The 20,910-nt window shown below is 43.0% G+C and overlaps 1 protein-coding gene across 9 annotated transcripts in view; it reads right to left on the reverse strand.

Annotated features, from left to right (window-relative positions):
• The window catches only part of PTPRQ (protein tyrosine phosphatase receptor type Q), a 201,253-nt gene extending 191,203 nt beyond the window's left edge, over positions 1-10,050 (reverse strand). For 6 of the 9 annotated variants that reach the window (XM_067559892.1, XM_067559890.1, XM_067559889.1 and 3 more), the window contains exons 1-4: positions 8,655-8,859; positions 4,716-4,817; positions 1,785-1,922; positions 953-1,088 (exon numbers count right to left, since the gene is read on the reverse strand). In XM_067559892.1, coding sequence (XP_067415993.1) covers positions 953-1,088; positions 1,785-1,922; positions 4,716-4,763 — 322 coding nt within the window. In that variant the 5' untranslated portion in view covers positions 4,764-4,817; positions 8,655-8,859. Of the gene's footprint in view, positions 1-952; positions 1,089-1,784; positions 1,923-4,715; positions 4,818-8,510; positions 8,633-8,654; positions 8,860-9,688; positions 9,788-9,914 lie in introns of those variants that run through there. The other 3 variants (XM_067559886.1, XM_067559884.1, XM_067559885.1) reach the window with 3 other exon arrangements.
• Positions 10,051-20,910: the final 10,860 nt, after the last annotated feature.

Raw genomic sequence — 20,910 nt, forward strand, 5'->3', positions numbered from 1 at the left:
ATACAGTCTATGCATACATCTACATTGCAGAAAAAAAAAACGAGCCGCATCCAGTTGCAGCCTGGGTCAACTGAGGGCTCAGTCCCGATGAGGGGGAGGACCCAGGCTCCAGCCCAAAGAGAATCGTGTACACTGCTATTTTTATCACCACAGCATGAGCCTGAGTTGACCCAAGCTCTAAACTTGGAGCCTTCGATAGTTTTATGTTTTGTTTGTTTGTTTTTTTGCAGTTTAGATGTACCTTAAGGGTCAGATTCTTCTTCCAAATCTGACACCTGGTATCACTCAGGCAACACAGAAGCTGGAATCTGACTGTAGCTGGCCTCTGAGAATTCCCCCTGATGTGGAGGGGCTATTACTTGGCAAAAGCCACAAGCAATTCCATGATGGATTCCCCCATTTCCGCACCTTAACATACAAACTCCTGTGCTAAAAATCTGGCCCAATAAATCCAGTCCCTAAATTCTTGATTTTAACCTGTAGGTCACTGTCCCTTTCTCCTCTCCTCCATTCTAGATGAAAGGTTGTCGAAATAAATAAATAAATAAACCCAAGTACAATATTTAATTTCAATTTTTATTGTAAATATAATATATCTGTAAACTGGTCTAAAATGGCAAGACTATTAATAATGTTGCTGTTGACCCACTTTATAATTCATATCCCCCAGGGAAATATGTCTCAATCATGAGTAAAAAAAAAAAAACCAAAACAAAAACACAAGAGAACGATTTTTGCGCCACTGTTGGTTAACTTGATCATTACAGTATCAAACAAGTTATTGTGAAGTTGATCTTCCCTTAAACAATGATGAAATCCTGGCACCATTGAAGTCATTCAATTTCCATTGACTGCAGTGAGGACAGGATCTCATACCCTATCTCTTTCTTTAATCTTCAATAACAAGTTGTCTATGTTTATGTCAAAAGATATTTTATGTTATATTACTTACACGTCTTAAATGATTTTACACTTAAAATTGCCCCATTCTTTATTGACTCTATTGTGATGTCATATTTCTTGCCTTCTTCTACCAGAATTATAGAATTCAGAGGTTTTAGCACAACTGAAGAAATGTTTTCCATAACCTGCAATTTAAAAGAATTTCTTGATGTAATGAGTAATAAACATAATACAAAGGGAATTAATAAAAATCATCTCTAGTGTAAATGTTGTACCTGAATTTTAAAAAAGGATATTAATCAAATATTGCAGCCTGTTAAACTATTTCCTCTCAATTCAACCATGAAATATTCAACAAATATTTATAACAAAAATATTTAGGCTGGTTTGAGTCTTCAAAGTACACCCTTGTATTCAGAGGAGGAGAATGTCTTGTGGATGGAAGATCCAGAAGGCATGTACCTGAAATAGAAACAATGCCTCCTAGAGCACCAGAAAGCATAGCAACTATATATACCCTTTCTGGAGAGATGAGTGTCAAATGGCAGCATTAGTATCGCACAGGCCCTGATTCAGCAAAGCACTTACGCATGTGCTTAACTTTAAGCAAATGTTTATGTCTATTCCTATTTGGCAAAGCACATCAAGTGCATGCTTGAGTCACATTGGCTTCAATGGGGATCCATGTGGGCACAAGGGGTGTATTCATATGAAGTCAATTGCAGAATTGGGAACTAATTTTTCTAAACATTTACTCAATCAATTAAACTATCTCATATTCATCTCTTTTATTAAAAAACAAAGACCGCTTTCTATCGGCACATCTAGTTTAATAAACAGATAACTATTTACAGCTCAGAATTATAAAATACATAGTTTACTTTTTGATGGAAGTCATCTGTGAGCTTATATGTCATAACATAAAAGTCTGGATTTTCTCCTTTTGGGAACTCAGACCACATCACCAAAACGGGTCCAGTGGGTTTTTTCACATGGTCACAATCCAGACTCTTTGAAACCTGCAATACAAAAATACACAAATGCATTTTAACACAACGTGCAATAGAAGAAAAGCAAATTTGAGGAAATGATTCAGCTCTGTCTGTAGCTACCTGTTCTGTTTACATACTGCCATCTACCACTGGATTCTGCCAGACCAAAACTGCCTGCATAACTGTGGAGTCTGTAGAAGCTCCAGAATTTTCAGTTTCTGCAGATATAGATACTAATGCCTTCCCTTCCACTTAGTGGCTAAGTAATATCAGCTGGGGCCCAAACCTGCTTCATTGTCAGGAATGCAGTCTGTGATTCCACTATGGCAATCATTATCATAGGAATGAGGCAGGGAATGCACTCACCATGTGCTCCCTAACATTGCTACTGTCACTCATCCAGGGAAGCATTTTTAAAGGGACTACACATTATGAGGATGGGCAGACAGCTCCTTCCTAAAGTTTAGAAGGGGGCTGGGAAAGTTTCATGTAGCCAAAATTCCACTCCCAAATAGCAGGTGGCGAGGGGGAAAGAAGAGGTAGTTCTGCTTTAATCAAGAAAGTTTCCCTCAGAAGAAATGCATAAAGCTGGCAAAAAAATGAAAAAAAAAATGTAGTTTAAATACAGTATGAAATTCACAAAATAAACTGACCCACGAATATTATTCTGCCAGCTGTAATAATGAGGGTAGGGCTAACTGCTCTCTCCGAACCAGCAATGTGGAGTGGTAGAATTAATATCCCTCTGACCAGGTTAGGGCTGAGTGGAGCAATCCAGTTCCTTTTCAATTTTGCTGGTTTTGTTTAAATATGGTGTTTGGGACCTGAGCCCCAAACCTCCCAGATTTCCTGGCTCACACCCTCAGAACATAGTACAGGTTTACTTTAGCCTTAGAAACTACCCCAGTCTCTGCACATCCAGAATCAGGAACAGAAGTATACATGAAGTGGGGAACTAGCTAACCTCTCCTTACACATCCATCCTGTACAGAGCTGTTCTTAGGGGCTTTGCCCTTGCTTATGAAAACAGAGTCATTTTAAGATGCAAATATTTTGCTCCTATTAGTTTAGTGATCACATTTGTTCTTACAGTACTTTCACTCTACCCATTCAGGAAAACAGGTCCTTGCTGATTTTGGGTCTGACTTGGAACCAATAACATAGGGGCTGCCCTTGGAACTGGAGATTCATATCTGAACCACATGTCTGAAATTCTAAGGTATTTGGATCTGAGCTGCCAATCTCTATTAGCTATAATACAAGTTGGGAGTTATTTACAGATTTCAGCCCTTTACCTGTTTATATTTCCATTTACTTTGAATGGAATACTAAAGACAAATTTATTTTTCCATCCATTAGCAACAAACCCCAAATGTAGATCAAAAAAGTCATAGCCTGAACTAGTCGCAACCCTTCCACTCTACAATAAAAGCTAAATCTAAAATTGTTGATTGTATTATGTGGTGTTATACTGTAAAGCAGTGTATAGTAGTAAAAACTGAACACAAAATGTAAAAGGATGAGCTTTCAATATAGCTTTGCCATTTGTGAACACATTATGGCATAGTACTTGGTTTGCTGTTTTAGGATCATTTGTTATGTCTAATGCCAAATTGACATGACTATGTAAAGCTTCTAAGATCTTAATAATAATTCACATTCAAAGTATGGTATACATTTCACAAGAATGGTGCATGACTCTTCTTGAGAGCCAAGGCATACACATGTTACACTGACATCTGTGCTGTAAATAGTGTTCACTGTAGTCATGTCTATCCTGACGGCGATCTTTCTGGATCGATTGAGCGGTCAGTGTAGACCCGCTCAATTGATCAGGAAGTCGACTGAGTAAAACCACCCCCTCAAGTAGCATAGCACTGCTTTGACAGGAACGCTGTTCCTGTCAGCGCAGCGCAGTGTAGACAGCGCGCAGAAGGGAAGCGGAGCAGTCGACATGAGTTATGCAAACTACTCTGCATAGTTTGTGTAACTCCCATTGACTGCCGCTGAATCAGGTGAGTGTGGACCAGACCTGAGAAGTTAGATACTCTCTGGAAAAGAATAATAGGCTTTAAATTATACTTGTACAGCAAGCTGGAGAATTGCAGAAATTTACACTCTCTGAAAATAATCTAGTGAAAGTTCTTTGTTCTGAACAGAAGAAAATCTGTTTTGAAATGTAACAAGCAATTAATACAATTGGTAAGATTTCTATAAATGATAGATTAGCTCTTTCCCTTCCAACTTTGGCTCTTGTATTTGATCCAACAATGCACATTTGCTTATTGTAGTTGTAGGAAGCCAGCACACAAAATAGAGCACAGCATCTTACAATATCAATCATAACAGAAAACTACCAAAATCACTTAATTCTTCAAATTTACAAATGTATTTAGACATTCTACCATGCACAACTTGTGATCATAAAAGACAAAAGGGACTTCAGCTTATGATTTTCCTTCTATTTCTTTGTCCATAAACTATTTTCAAAATCTTGAATCTCATTTAGGGCCTTAGCCAAAGCCCACTGAAGTCAATGGGAGCCTTTAAACTGACAACAAAGGGTTTAGACACAAGTCCTTAGACTCTGTTTTCACCACCTACCTATAAAGGGCCAATCACGTCTCCATGAAAGTAAAAGGTAAACTTTCATTGACTTCAACGGCAGCATGGGTAGGACCCTACAGTGGTTACTATAAATTACAATTTGTTGTGATAGTTAAAATGACAACAACAAAAAAAGAGTCTAACTAGTAATCATAACTTTGTACACTTCAGTTAAAATATCTACGTACATTCAAAAAAGGAAAAAATTCTTACCTGAAATATATATTCTAACAGCAGCAGTAGAAGATTCGCTTTGTCCATATGGAAAGAAAGTTTTATAATCCCAGTGTCTATTATGTATCTGAATCTTAGCAGCTTCAAAAACAAAATTATGTTGGAATATTTTTAGATAAAATGAGGGGGAAATTAAGATAATGAACATGCATGTTAACCCTTTATATTGATATAACTGAAGTTTAAATACTATTCTAGATTTACACACCTTCACTATGGGCCTGGCTTGACTAGCATCTGACATAAAGCCTAGTGAACTCAATGACAGACTTTTTATTGACTTTAATGAGCTCTGGATCAGTCTCCAGCTTCTTACTCAGCAAAATTCTCCTCAACTTCAAAATGATGTTTATCTTTTGCCTAAATAATGACTACAGGCTCAGACACTATATTGGATCCATCTAAGAGCAGATGTGGTTGGTTTTACTCCCACAATGGTAATTTCAGTGAATCTATGTGTGAGCAGGATTTCGTCCCAGATTTAGGGCCTGATCCAAAACCCAGAGAAGTTAATGGGAGTCCTTCACTGGCTTCAGTGGGCTTGGATTATGTCCATAACCATAGAATCAGAAGACTGTAAGAGACCTAGAGAGATCATCTAGTCCAATCCCCTGCATTTATGGCAAGACTGAGTATTATCTGGACCATTCCTGACAGGCGTTTGACTAACCTGCTCTTAAAAATCTCCAATGATGGAGATTTCATAACCTCCATAAGCAATTTATTTCAGTGCTTAGCTACCCTGACAGTTAGGAATTTTTTCCTAATGTCCAGCCTAAACCGCCCTTGTTGCAATTTAAGCCCATTGCTTCTTGTCCTATTCTCAGAGGTTCAGGAGAACAATTTTTCTCCCTCCTCCTTATAACAACCTTTTATGTACTTGAAAGTTGTTACCCTGTCCCCTCTCAGTCTTCTCTTCCCCAGACTAAACAAACCCAATTTTTATAATCTTCCCTCATAGGTCACATTTTCTAGACCTTTAATTATTTTTGTTGCTCTTCTCTGGACTTTCTCCAATTTGTCCACATCTTTCCTGAAGGGTGGCACCCAGAACTGGACACAATACTCCAGTTGAAGCCTAATCAGCACAGAGTAGAGTGGAAGAATTACTTCTCATGTCTTGCTTACAACACTCCTGCTAATACAACCCACACTGTTGACTCATATTTAGCTTGTGATCCACTATGACCGCCAGATCCCTTTGCGTTGTATTCCTGCCTAGGCAGTCATTTCCCATTTTGTATGTGTGCAACTGAATGGTCCTTCCTAAGGACTTTACATTTGTCCTTATTGAATTTCATCCTATTTACTTCAGACCAATTCTCTAGTTTGTCCAGATCATTTTGAATTTTAATCCTATCCTCCAAAGCACTTGAAACTCCTCCCAGCTTGGTATTGTCCGTAAACTTTATAATTATATTCTCTATGCCATTAGCTAAATAGTTGATGAAGATATTGAACAGAACCAGAACCAGACCCAGAACTGATCTCTGTGGGACCGCAATTGATATGCCCTTCCAGCTTGACTTTGGACCACTGATAACTACTCTCTGGGAATGGTTTTCAACCAGTTATGCACCCACCTTATAGTAGCTCCATCTAAGTTGTATCTCCCTAGTTTGTTTATGAGAACGTCATGTGAGATAATATCAAAAGCCTTAGTAAAATCAAGATATACTACATCTACCACTTTGCCCTTATGCACAAGGCTGGTTACCCTGTCAAAGAAAGCTATCAAATTGGTTGACACAATTTGTTCTTGTGCTGACTGTCCATGCTGACTGTCACTTATCACCTTATTATCTTCTAGGGTTTTGCAAATGGATTGCTTAATTATTAACTCCATTTTCATTCCGGGTACTGAAATTAAGCTGGCTGATCTGTAATTCCCAGGATTGTCCTTATTCCCCTTTTTATACATTGGCACTATATTTGCCCTTTTCCAGTCCTTTGGAATCTCTCCTGTCTTCTATGACTTTTCAAAGATAATCACGAATGGCTCAGATATCTCCTGCATCAGCTCCTTGACTATTGTACGATGTATTTCATCAGATCCTTGTGACATGAAGACATCTAATTTGTCTAAGTAATTCTTAACTTATTCTTTCCCTATTTTAGCCTCTGATCCTATCTCATTTTCACTGGCATTCACTATGTTAGACATCCAATTGCTACTAACATTTTTGGTGAAAACTGAAATAAAAAAGTAATTTAGCACTTCTGCCATTTCCACATTTTCTGTTATTGTTTTTCTCCCCTTATTGAATAATGGGCCTATCCTGTCCTTGGTCTTCCTTTTGCTTCTAATGTATTTATAGAATATTTTCCTGTTACCTTTTCTGTCTCTAGCTAATTTAATCTGGTTTTGTGCCTTGGTCTCTCTCATGTTATCCCTACATACTTGTGTTATTTGTTTATATTCATCCTTTGTAATTTGACCTAGTTTCCACTTTTGTTAAGACTCTTTTTTGAGTTTCAGATCACTGAAGATCTGGTTAAGCCAGGGTGGTGTCTTGCCATGTTTCCTATCTTTCCTACATACAGGGATAGTTTGCTCTTGTGCCCATTATAACGTCTCGTTGAAAAACCGCCAACTGTTTTTCCCCTTAGACTTAGATCCCATGGGATCTTACCTACCAACTCCCTGAGTTTGCTAAACTCTGCCTTCTTGGAAATTATCTTTATTGCACTGTTTTCTCTCCTACTATTCCTTAGAATCATGAACTCTACCATTTCATGATCACTTTCACTCAAGTGGCCTTCCGCTTTCAAATTCTCAATCAGTTCCTCCCTATTTCTCAAAATCAAATCTAGAACAGCCTCTCCCCTAGTATCTTTCTCCACCTTCTGAAATAAAAAATTGTCTCCAATATAGTCCAAGAATTTGTTGGATAATCTATGCCCTGCAGTGTTATTTTCCCAACAGATGTCTGGGTACTTGAAGTCCCCTATCACCATCAAGTCCTGTGCTTTAGATGATTTTGTTAGCTTTAAAAAAAAACAAAAAAACAAAAAAAACCCTTCATCCAGCTCTTCTTCCTGTTTAGGTGGTCTGTAGTAGACCCCTACCATGACATCACTTTTTTTTTTTTAAACCCCTTTTATCCTTACCCAAAGACAAGTTTCTCCTATTTCCATCTCAACCTCAGTCCAAGTGTAAACATTTTTAATATATAAGGCAACACCTCCTCCCTTTTTTCCTTGCCTGTCCTTTCCCCTGCATACTTGTCAGTTACTTTTAAACTATTGTTTGTTAGATGTACTGTATTCACCCCCACATTCAATCAATATAGGCAATATTTCATCTCTAAAATATGATCAAATACAAATTGCATAAATTAATAAGCTATAAATGTTTGGGGTGTTTTACAAGATGTCCAACAGCACCAAAATGAATACAGTTAACTACTAGATGACCACATAAAATTACAGTAAATGATATGATATAACTTGTTTTTCACAAGAGATGTCATACACCCGTACACAAATATATATGTACATATTTCTTTAGAAATTGCATTAAAAATTGAGACAAGTATTAATAGACAATGCTAATTTTATTCTAGTCTAAAAAATTAAACAGATATACTTCCAAATTCACACACTTTAATCCATCTTGCTTATTCAAAAGCACTTTAATTTCTCAAACATCATTGTATGCTCAAAACCTTAGCAACCAAGATGAAAATGAAAAAAATGCCAGTGTTCTGGCAAGACAATCCTTCATTTCTGCTAAAATGGATCATTCTACACTATCAATTTCAAGACATTCACCTCCTAAAAGCGAACTTCAGTCAGGCCCCAATCAAGAAGATACATGATTTGCAAGCTGGAGTAGTCCCTGAAACCGATCAGTGATGGTATGATGAGGGCTATTACTCTGGGGCAGAGACTCTGCCTCCCTCAGCAGTAACTTACTCTGCCGACACAACTCAGCCAGCAATCCTTCAGCAGCGGGTCCGACGTGAGTCAGCAGCTACCTTTACTCAGCCTGGCAGCCAGCCGCGATGACTCGGGCTGAGCAAAGGCGGAGGAATCCGGTCGCAGTCTCGTGTATGGCCCGATGCTGACGCCCTTAACCTGCCCCACTGGGGGAGGGAGGAAGGACACAGAGACTGGCCCATCCGGCCCTGCCTGCACCATTAGAAAACATCCTCCGCATAGCCTGCGGGGCCGGTCCTTACCCGGCTCCGGCTCCCGCGGGGCGGGGCGGCAGGTGCGCCGGGCGCGGGGCTGAGGCCGGGGCGGGGGGCTGGGAACGCCGCTGCGCTCGGCTGCTGCGCCGCGCAGACCGTGGGGAGGCCAGGGCAGGTGCCAGCCTGGCGCAGACGCTCTCAGAGGAGCGGCTCGGAGCCGAGCCGGGCGGGCCCCCCGGAGCGCGCTTTCCCCCGCAGCTGCACGGGACACAGGCGCCTCCACCCCGGCCGCGTCTCTCTTTCCTCCCGGGGCACCGAGCAGGGCGCAGGACCCACCTTCTCGCCTCTTCGGCTGCTGTCCGGCCGAGGAGCCCCGCCGTGTTCCCGCCCGTGCAGTCTGCTCCCGCGCCCCCTTCCTCCCCGCTTCTGGGCTGCTCCGTCTGCCTCCCTTCCCCCCACCCCCCATTTCTTCTGGTCCTTCCTCCCCTGTCCCCTTTGCTGGGCTGCTGAGGGAGGGCAGGGCAGGGCAGGGCTCCATGGAGACGTGGGGAGCGGGCGGGCGGGCCACAGGTTGCTCCCAGCTGCAGGGAGGGCAGCGAAGCCACGCCGGAGCCGGCACACCCCCCCTGGCTAGGAGAGAGGAGGGGGAGGGAGCTCGAGCACGAGAAGCCTCTGCCCCAAGCAGCAGTCAGGGGAGCCGTCTTCCCCCCCCCTCCGCCGCAACTCTCTCCCCGCCTCCATCCCGGGGCAAGGCGGCGCGGGTCTGGAGTCCCCGAGCATCCATTCACCTCTGCCCCCCCCCAAGGACCGACTCACCAGCCAAGTGCCCTATTGAGTCTCACCAGGCGCGTGCTCCCGCCGGCGGGTGGCTCGTGTCCCTGCTGCGGCGCCGGCTGCGGGGCGTGATCGCTGGGGCTGAAATGGAAGCGGAGTTATTTGTATGCCCATTTAGTGACAAGTTTTCCTTCGGGGGGGGAGATAAGCAGCTTTGCACAAAGGCTCCACATTCCCACCCGCTTCCCCCTCCTCCCCCCCATTTTACATGCGCTCTGCCTCTGGGCTTGTCTCCTCCACCCGCCACAGCCGCTGAACCCGAGTGGGAAGAGCCCAGTGGTTTGACACGATGCTAGTCGCAATTTGGCATTAGCGGAGACCAGAGTAACCGATGTTCCCGAGAGTATCAGCTGATTGGTGCCCGACCTCAGGGTGCATAACGGTCAAGCGGCTGTTTAAAAGAAACTTAACTTCTACCTAGTTTATGCAAGATGCTGTAAAACCATAGTAATTCGGAGTCAGATTTGTCTAAAGACTAAGGTGAAATGAACCTCCTTTGGCAAGGTGCTTTATTATTGCAGAATTGAGATAAAATAAAGACTGGCTTAGAGACAGTGTGCCCAGGGAATTATAACCTAAATAGTATACCGAGAAACTACCCTATTTCCTAATGCTGAAACTAGCACTAGGACTAATATGCTATTAGCAGCTGCAATGTATTTTGCAACGTAATTGGGCATTTCAATTCATGTATTGTATCATCAGTCATACCATTTACAGTGTTATCTGAAATACAGTACATTTCAGACTACAAATTCAAATGAGCAAACAGAATGGATGGTCTTTCTGGTTTCCTTACTTGGAAATAAAAACAACTCCAATCCAACTGTTTTTTTGTTTGAGTATTATATCACAACAGTCAAAGGTGTAAACTGTTTTAAATATTACTACATTAACTGGTTTGAAGACATACTTTCATATAAGATGTATTCCACATCTCCAGAATATACTTCTGTGAAAAATATCAGTAACAGAGCGAATCAGAGGCAAATATTATCATACCATATATTTTTAATGGGTGAGATTCAGGATAATTTTTATCATTTTCTTTTAATTCTATTTTTTTCTATAAATGTAGTTGTCATGAAGGGTACTAGACTATGATCATTTAGGAATTAAGTCTTCTATTTATCCACAGAACACATTAAACATGAGGAACAATGATACTAGCTTCCCACATTGTCTCAATAGTGTGTATTAACTACAAGCAGGAGAGATCATCTCTAGTAGTGAGATTGTAATTGGGGTCCCATTCTGTGCCAAGTGAAATCACTGGCAAAAATTCCCATTGCCTTTCAAGAAGCAGAATTGGGATCTGATTCTTCATAACTATTCAGAACTTTGCTGAGGCTGCTTGCAGACACACCAATGCAAACATCTGTAAACAAATAAGACTGGGACTACCAACTCATAACCCAAAGGCCACTGAAAAGCCCCCCTGGTAATGACTTTCAGTGACTAGCAGCCTTGGCCAGATTTGAACCAGTGTTCTAAAAAAAGAAAACCTCCTTCTATGCTGCACTGCAGCCTTCCAAAAATAAAAAGTTTTAAAATGGTAGTTTATTCCCTTCAATAACCATTAAAATTAAATCTTAGTTTCATAATAGTTAATATATATACTCACAAAAATTGAATGTGCCAACCTCTTGATAAGTTAATCAAGGTATAAATAAAAATAAGCAGCCCTATCAAACATGGACAATTCTGGACACACATTTACTTGTGTGGTTATATCTTCTACAGTCAGATATGGTGCAATATTTCTATACTGTGAGATATTCACTTGTCATATTCCACTATAGGATTTTTCTAAGAGCTGCGCCCAACACTGAAATTGTGAAGTAAACAACAGTGACATTTTAGTCAGAGCTTGCATAGCTTTTGAGTAAACCAAGTGAGCTGAATTTCAGCTGCAGAAGTAGTTTTGGACTTACAAATTCCCTGAGTTTTCCAGGTCTTACTGTTGGCAAAAAGAACAAAAACAAAGTAAAGACTCCAAAAAGAAAAAAGGGACCTAAGTTGCTGATACCAATTAATAAGGTGTGTGGATCTCTTACACCCACCCACCCCTGAACATTCTGGTATTTTATGAATCACCAAGTTCAAAAAGAGGCTCTTTAAATTAGCTGTTTTTAAGGTTGTTGTTTTTTTAAAGTCCCACTCAATAATTTATGCATGGCACATTCCACTTTAACCAAAAAGAGTACTCCCCAAACAAATGTTTTTCCTTTTATTCAGCATTTCCAGCAACCGTTTAAGTCTGAGTTATTCACCAGAATTCCAGAGGGGTAGCCACATTAGTCTGTATACAGCAAAAACAACAAGACTCCTGTAGCACTTTAAAGACTAACAAATTTAATTTCTGCAGGCATAAGCTGTCGTGCGTGTGGACGTGTCCCTGGAACCGGGGAGCAGCATCCGGGTTTTCCCCTCTCTGGGTCCTCCTCAGAGGGGGACCACCCCTCCCGGCTACCTCCCACTGGGAGCAGTCTTGTGCCCTTTTTAGGGCAAGCAGTCTTAAGGCCACGCCCTCAGGCAGGGCTGGCGAGGCAAACAGTCTGAAGCCAGGCCCTCAGGCAGGGCTGGCAAGTGAGCAAGCCGCTCTCTGGAACAGCACGGCGAGGAAGGCTTCCTCACGGAGGATAGGGAAGGGGGGAGGGGGACGCAGGCCCGCGCGTCTCCACTGCGTCCCAGCCCAGGTCCCTGGCAGTGGCAACAGCGTTTGCCACTGGGTCGGCGGGGCTCCGGCCGCAACACGCCACCCAGGTTGCCCCTGACTCAGCCACTAACATGTGGCGATCCCTGGGCTTCTTCCTCCCCGAAACCCCCGGTACCTGCCTCCTCTGGGTCGCTGAGGTTCGGTAGACCTGCTAGGCTCTCATCGTCCACGGGCGGCAGCTCAGGGAGCTCCATGGGCTCATCCTCGAAGGGTAGCTCCTCCAGGTCCTGCGGTCCCCAGGCCTCGGGCAGGGCCGGTAGGTCCTCGGGGTCCCAGGCTCAGCACTGCTCTGGCAGGTCTGGTGCGGTCTCCCAGGTCCCGGGTGTCTCCGGGGGGGGGGGGTTCTCCTCCGGCTCATAGTCCACTGGGAGCCCCGACGGGCCTTCCTCCGGCTCCCAGGCCGAGGAGGTCTCTGACAGTCCCTCCAACTCCCAGGCCGTAGGGTACCTGGGGGAGGCCTCGGTCAAGCCCCAGTCTTGGTTTAAGGCCGGCCACTCCCTCTCAGCCCGGCTCCAAGGCCCGGCCTTGGCTAGGCGCTCCAGAGGAGACGCATCCTTCCGCTTCGGCCACCTCCTGCCAAGTGAGCTCGCCGGCCTGATTCTTAAAGGTGAGCTCGCCCTCCTGATTCCGGTAAGGTGGGGCCCCTGAGGCCTTTAAAGGCTAGTCCCGCCCTCCTGCTTCCGGTCAGGTGTTTCCCTGGGGCAGGCTTCTGTCAGCCAGGGTGGGTCTGGCTCCCTCTCTGGGTCCTCCTTAGAGGGGGACCACCCCTCCCGGCTACAGTGGACTTTTGGGTTTTCACTGACTGCTCAGTTGATCCAGAGAAATTGATCTGACCGTGGCAACTTTGCCGCCGTTAGGGTAGCCGTAGCCTGAGTCTGAGAGAGAGATGTTTGGGAAGAGCCGAGAAGCCAGCAAGAGAAGACAAAGAAAAACCGCTGCAGACAAAGAGAAGAAAACTGGAGTGTTGATAAAAATGCATAAAATTCTGTTATTTGCAACATATCTATATAAACTTTAAAGCACTTTAAGATCTGCTGTTAGTGATTTGCTGCAAACTGGCCACTTGCAACAAATTGCTTTGCTTAGAATCATTTAAACTATATGCTATTGTAGTTTATGTGCTCTTTAACTTGCAATAAGGGATTGTGTCTCAGGGATTCTGTGCCTTGTTTAGGATTTTTAAATCATATTGTCGTAGGGATTATTAATTGCATCAGTAAAAAGATACGTTTGGGGTTTTGTTTTTTTTTTGTTTTGTTTTTTTTGAAAGAATACTGCCTGTGTCAATTACTTTATTGAAAGGTTCTTTTCGTGTCCTTTGGTGTTTCCTTAACAACCCTAGAAACTTTTACCTCGGGAAGATAGGCTAAAGGGGCAATAGACAGGTCATTATAGCAACATCCCAAAATTCATTTTTGAGATAAGTGCCCAGAATGTAACACAAGAACTGTATACAATCTTAACAACTTTAGTTCTTCCAAAATCTTTACTCATAAGTAACACAATAAAACACAATAGAACTACTTATGGGTGTAGTACTTATACAAAAAGCTATTCATATATGGATAGTTTTGCAGAATCGGGGTCAATTCTTCATCCTCTGAAGTAAAAAAGAAATTCTGCCACTGAGTTCAATACATACAGGATTGGGTCCTTTTGTTTGTAAACAGGAGTGCTGGGGAGGCAGGTAAAAGATACAGTTCTGAAGAGGTCAATGGACACTCAAGAATTTGTGAATAAATTTGAAGTTTCTAGGTCTCACAGATTTTGAGATATGATGTATCAAAAACGATGATGATAATTTGCCAGTGTTTATTTACTTCTAATTTTTCCAGCTTCCATACCTCAGAAACCTTAAATGTAAAGAATGAGAGGGGGAAAACACACGCACACACAACCTCAATTACAGATAGACATTTTTATGGAGAGGCAGTAGCCTTTCTAAATAATAGACCCCTTTTTTTGCTTTAGTGTTAAATGTTGAAAGGTATGCCTCTTGTGATCTTGTCCATATTTCCTCCTCTTCTCTTAATGTACTTTAATTAAAATATATGAAATGGATGAAATCTACTCAAACCACTTAAAGCTTAGAATATTCAGGCATTTATGTGGAAGAAATGCAGAATTGTTGGCAAGGTGAAATCCCACTCTTTGAAACCAGAGATAGAGAACGTGGCTTCTAATCCCCCTATCCTGCCTCCCATTTCCTTCAGTCACTACACCAGCCTTTGAGCTGCATTAGTGGTCACAGCCTTTTTGTGTCAGTTGCACAGGAAGCTGGGGTCACTGGATTTGTCCAGATTTGTCCATTCCTCATCTCCATTGTGCCCTTCTGTGCAAGAATGGGCCTATGTTGGAGATCCTTTCCATAGCACATAGGTAATGCACAGCTGCAATCACAAGCACAACCCCTATATGGGGCTTTAGTACTGCAGAGCCCCTTGCACCAGTGAATTACACCCAATAATTTTTTCCTCTTCCAAGTGGTATAATGTCATAAGTTTTCAATAATTGACCAACCTGACCACCTTCTATGATGAAATGACTGGCTCTATAGATGTGGGGACAGTGGTTGACGTGATATATCTTGACTTTAGCAAAACTTTTGATATGGTCTCCTACAGTATTCTTGCCAGCAAGTTAAAGAAGTATGGGCTAGAAGAATGGACTATAAGGTGGATAAAAAGCTGGCTAGATCATTGGGCTCAGTGAGTAGTGATCAACGACTCGATGTCTAGTGGGCAGCTGGTAACAAGTGGAGTGCCCCAGGGATCGGTCCTGGGGCCAGTTTTGTTCAACATCTTCATTAATGATCTGGAGGATAGGGTGGATTGCACTCTCAGCAAGTTTGCAGATGACACTAAGCTGGAGGGAGTGGTAGATACACTGGAGGGCAGGGATAGGATACAGATTAACCTAGATAAATTGGAGGATCGGGCCAAAAGAAATCTGATGCGGTTTAATAGGGACAAGTGCAGAGCCCTGCACTTAGGATAGAAGAATCCCATGCACAGCTACAGACTTGGGACCAACTGGCGAGGCAGCCATTCTGCAGAAATGGAGCTGGGGCTTACAGTGGATAAGAAGTCGAATGTGAGTCAACAGTGTGCCCTTATTGCCAAGAAGGCTAATGGCATATTGGGCTGCATTAGTGGGAGCATTGCCAGCAAATTGAGGGAAGTGATTATTTTCCTCTATTCAGCACTAGTGAGGCTTCATTTGGAGTACTGTGTCCAGTTATGGGCCCCCCCACTAGAGAAAGGACATAGACTAATTGGAGAGAGTCAAGCAGAGGGCAACAAAAATGATTATGGGACTGGGGCACATGACTTATGAAGACAGACTGAGGGAACTAGGCTTATTTAGTCTGCAGAAAAGAAGAATGAGGGGGAATTTGATAGCAGCCTTCAACTACTTGAACTCCAGGAAGGATGGAGCTAGGCTGTTCTCAATGGTGGCAGATGACAGAACAAAGAGCAATGTCTCAAGTTGCAGTGGGGGAGGTCTAGGTTGGATATTATGAAAATCTTTTTCACTAGGAGGGTGTTGAAGCACTGGAATGGGTTACCTAAGGAGTGGTGGAATCTCCATCCTTAGAGGTTTTTAAGCTGAGGCTTGACAAAGCCTGGCTGGGATAACTTAGTTGGGGTTGGTCCTGCTTTGAGTAGGGTGTTGGACTAGATGAGCTCCTGAGGCATCTTCCAACCCTAATCTTCTATGATACCCTAATCTAACCTGATTTACATGCATTGTTTTGGTTGTAAACTTTTCTTGAAATTTGAATCCTGTTTGTTAGGATTGGGGAATGGAAGGTCCCATATCTAAAAAAATATTAAAGTAAAGGTGGAAGAGAAGAGAAGAGAATGGTACACAACTGATAGGCAATAAAAGTAAAACCCTGCATTAAAGTGGGCTGAGTTAGCCAGAATTACATAGAAGGCCAAGAAGACAGGGTGTTCTGAAACATGTCAGTCAGAGAGAAGTGTGAGGGGGCGATGCAGCCATATCTGAAGCACCATTCTGACTGGAGAACATGGAGCAAAATGGTGACCATTATATTTGTCTATTTTTCTTGTAAAGGTGTTACACTTTTTAGGACATCGTGTTGCTTGCATCCAGGCTGCAATGCACAGATGCAGGGTGGTGCTGCTCCCATTAAAATCAATAGCAAAACAGAGAGACTTCAATGAGAACAGGACCTGGCCACTGCTGGGTAAACATGTATTATGAAAGGACATGGTGAGCACAGTAGCAGATAATAAATTATATGGATTTATTAGGCTTTTATTCTGGTTTCTGAACTCTTGGATTTGGCCAGTTAAAAATCAACACATCAGACTCCAGTGCATCCCCACTCCAGGTTTATCTTTGGCCAGCCTTGAAGTAGGCTGATATAACCATATAGCACAGGCCTAGTAGATAAAACACAAGATTGAAAGGTAGGTCTCAAGTTCTATTCACACCTTTGCCAATAAGTGGTCTTAATAACGGATACCATGGTAATAGGTGTAGTATAAGAAACCAAATATTATAAATAATATGGCAAAGTCACACTATTTTAGATATATCTATCCATCCCAAATCTACCATCTAATATTGAAAATACTTACCTCAGTCCTGCAAAGGAAGCAGTAAAATTATCTATGTCTATCACTGTTTGCCTGAGCCCTTAATTTTGTTATAAACTAATGAAATATGATATACTCAGCACTACTTTGAGATCAATAGAGAACAATAGAGGAATAATGTGTAAAATAATTAAGCTTTAAATAATAGGACAATTAGAAATATAAATGTGTAAGATAACTACTAGTCATAACAAATGGTTACTAACCTTCCATAACTGTTGTTCTTTGCCATGTGTTATTCATGTTCATTCCATGTGAGGTGTTTGTGCACCACATGCACCAGTGCTGGAGATTTTTCCCTTAGTGGTATCCATAGGGCTGGCTCTCGCACCCGCTGAAGCGGCATGTGTGTGTGCCAGTATAAGGGTGCTGCCGGCCCCCTCCTCTCTGTCAGTTCCTTCTTGCCGGAACTCTGACAAAAGGGAAGGAGGATGGGTCATAGAATGAACATGGTAACATGAAAAACAACAGTTACGGAAGGTTAGTAACAGTTTTTTCTTCTTTGAGTGCTTGCTCATGTCCATTCCATGTCAGGTGACTCACAAGCAGTGCTTCTGGAGGTGGGCCAGGAGTTCACAGATGTGCCGATAGTACGGCACATGGCACTCATGGCAAGAAGAAAAGGACCTGCTGAGGTGATCCCAATGTATTCTTGACCCCCGGGAGGTGTGAGGCTTCCAGGTGGATCACATGTTCCACGCAGAAGTCCCACAGACAGAGTGCCTCTTGCCATAAGGCTAAGGATCTTGATCCTCCTTGCTTGTTGACGCAATACATTCATTTTGTATGGTCTGTCAGCATCCATACTACCTTTCCCGACATCTGGGAAAGGAACTTCACAGGCTAGTCCAATTACTCTGAACTCAGTCACATTTATGTATAACATCAGCTCTTCTGCAGACCAGAGACCCTGAGTCCTGAGGGAGCCGAAGTGGGCTCCCCACCCTAAGTCTGAACCATCCAACACCTAGGAGAGCATCGGGTGGGGGGCCACAAAGGGAACCCCGCTTGCTACATGGACAGGATTCGTCCACCATGCCAATGAGGTAAGTACTCAAGGCAAGATCAAAAGGATCATGTCGAAGTTGTGCCTTGCTTGGGAATGAACCAATGCTAACCACATTTGGAGGGGCCTGAGGCGCAGTCTTGCATACTTTTATCACATAAGAACATGCTGCCAAGTGATCCAGCAGTTTGAGGCAAACTCTTGCTGTGGTAAGCAGGTGAGCTATGGCTTGGGTGATCATCTCTGAAATGGTTTAAAGCCTTGCTTGCAGTAGATATGCTCTATCCAGGGTAGAGTCAAGGACTGCCCTGATGGACATTATCCTTTGAACTGGTACTAATGCTGATGTCTGTTAGTTTATCAACAGGCCCATTCTGACATTCCCCTTGTGCAATCTGGACAGATATATTGTTTTGTCACCCCAGTCCCTCACTCTCGGAGTGCCATGCTCTGCTATGAGAACCCCCACTCCTGGGGTGTCCATGCACAGCCACCAGCAAGCAAGATGCTCCTAACTGAGTCAGTGCTTCTAGCCAGCCACTCTTTGGATTATACAACAGAATGATCCCAGCTAATACTGCCAGTCCCAGATGGGCCAGTCCCTGGGAACTTCCATCTTACAATGTTCAGTGCTGCCCACTGAGCAATGCAAGCTAATATAAATTCATCAATTTAACAAAGAAATTGATATGCACCAGCCTTGTTATTCCCAGTGAAATCTTCCCCACACTTCAAACCAAATACACTGCTTGAAGTAAAACAAACAAATTTATTAACTTCAAAAGGATTTTAAGTGATTATAAGTCAATCAGGTCAGATTTGGTCAAGATAAAACAAAAGTAAAACACATTCTAAACTAAACTTAACACTTTCAGCAACCTTAAAAATTTAGGCATTTCTCACCACAGGTTGGCTGGTTTCCTTTCAGCCAGGCTCTCCCCTTTGGTTAGCACTTCAGGTGCTTGGTGGTGTTTGTAGATAGAGGCAGAAGACAGCAAGCATGACAAATGTTTCCTCTTTCTAAAATGTTCTCTCTCCCTGCTGGGGCTTTGCCCCTTCCCAGCCACCCAAACAATGTCCTTGTATGGTTTCTTCCATGTCCTGAGTCAGTTACCATTACCTCACCGTGATTCCTTTGTGGATGCCTAGGCCAGTCCTTTGTTCCTGGAAAGCTGAACTGGGTTTATCCTATACAGTCCTTGATGAGGTGTGAAGTACCCCTCTGCTCCTGGAGAGTTTTGCTTGGGTATGTTTTAAGCCATGAGGACACATCTTTAGGAATATTACATAGTGAAGCCTCATAATCATACACATGACATTGCAACAAACATATTACTATAACAGTAACTTTCAGTATGTCATGAGCATTCCAAAAATATCTTACATGACATACTTTGCATTAAACAACACACAATTATACTATAAGGGTGAACATGGGGGTGCAGAGCAACACACCAAGCTCAATAGGTGGCCTATAATACCAAAATACTGTGTTGGACCTGAGCTTTCAAGCGACCATTGATGAGCTAGTTGTCGAGGTAAAGGTAAATTTGTATTCCCCAATGTTTGGGCTGCGACTATCGCCATACATTTTGTAAATACTCTTGGCGCTGTTGATAGGCCATGAACCGTAAGAACCATCTGTGGCCATGGAAAACAGAAATATGGAAATATGCATCTTTTAGGTCAAGGGCGATGTATTAGTCTCCAGGATCCAGGGAGGGGATGATGGAGGCCAGGGAGACCTATGGAACCTCAGCTTCTTGAGATACTTGTTGAGGCAATGTAGGTCCAATAGGGGCTAGAGGTCTCCTTTGGCCTTTGGGATTAGAAAGTAACAGTAGTAGAACCCTTTCCCTCTCAGTTGTAGGGGAACTTCCTCTATGGTCCCCACCCGTAGGAGGGCTTTCATCTCCAGGACAAGAAGTTGCTCATGAGAAGAGTCCAGAGGGATTGGGGTGGGAAGGAAGAATTGAAATAAATTGAAGGATGAACCCCACTTCAGTGATGCTTAGCACTCACTGGTCCGATGTTATAGCCACCCAAGCAGGGAGGTAAGGTAAAAGGAGGTAAGGTAAAAGGTGGTTTGAGAAGAACAGGAGGTATGGATCCTGGGTCAAGTCTGTTAGGACACCCCCGGGCACACCCTCAAAAAACCTGCTTACCTCCAGGTGGGTAGCGGCTTGAGCTGAACTGGGAAGTGCCGGCAGTGGAGGAGGAGTGGAGGGGAGGTTGACCTTGATGGCGTTAATAGTGTTTGTTCTTTCTCCTGAAGGGCTCACTCCTGGCCTGGCCCATGAATCATTGTGATTGCTGGGGCTTGAAGTGCTTCTTGGAAGCAGATGGAGTGTATAGGCCTAAGGAGCAGAGCGTGGGCCTAGATTCTTTCAACCCATGCAGCCTGGCATCCATTTGGTCAGCGCTGCACCGTCGAAGGAAAGGTCCTGGATTGACTGTTGGACCTGAGTGGATAGGCTGGATGATTGCCTCCTCCAGGCCTTCTCACTGAGACAGCAGAAGCCATTGTTCTGACTGCTGAGTCGGCCATGTCAGAGGCTGCCTTCAGAGAGGCTCAGGCTACTGCTTCACCCTCCTCCAATACAGCCACAAACTCCTGTCTAGACTCCTGGAGTCAGTGAATTTGGCCATGGAGTGCCATATATATATATATATATATATATAAATATATATAAAATGTCTGTACATCTAGTGTGACATAAGACTTTGTGTTATAAGTGATGCTTATAGGAATATGTGAGTTACTTAAAAGACTTGTACTGGTTTTTTTTTGACTAGTTACATTGATATTGATTCATTGTAATTCAAATGATTTTTCTAATATTATGTTTAT

This window comes from Emydura macquarii, unplaced genomic scaffold (assembly GCF_026122565.2).
Source record: "Emydura macquarii macquarii isolate MOO-44397 ecotype Brisbane River unplaced genomic scaffold, CSIRO-AGI_Emac_v2 contig_2205, whole genome shotgun sequence".
Taxonomy (NCBI): domain Eukaryota; kingdom Metazoa; phylum Chordata; order Testudines; family Chelidae; genus Emydura; species Emydura macquarii.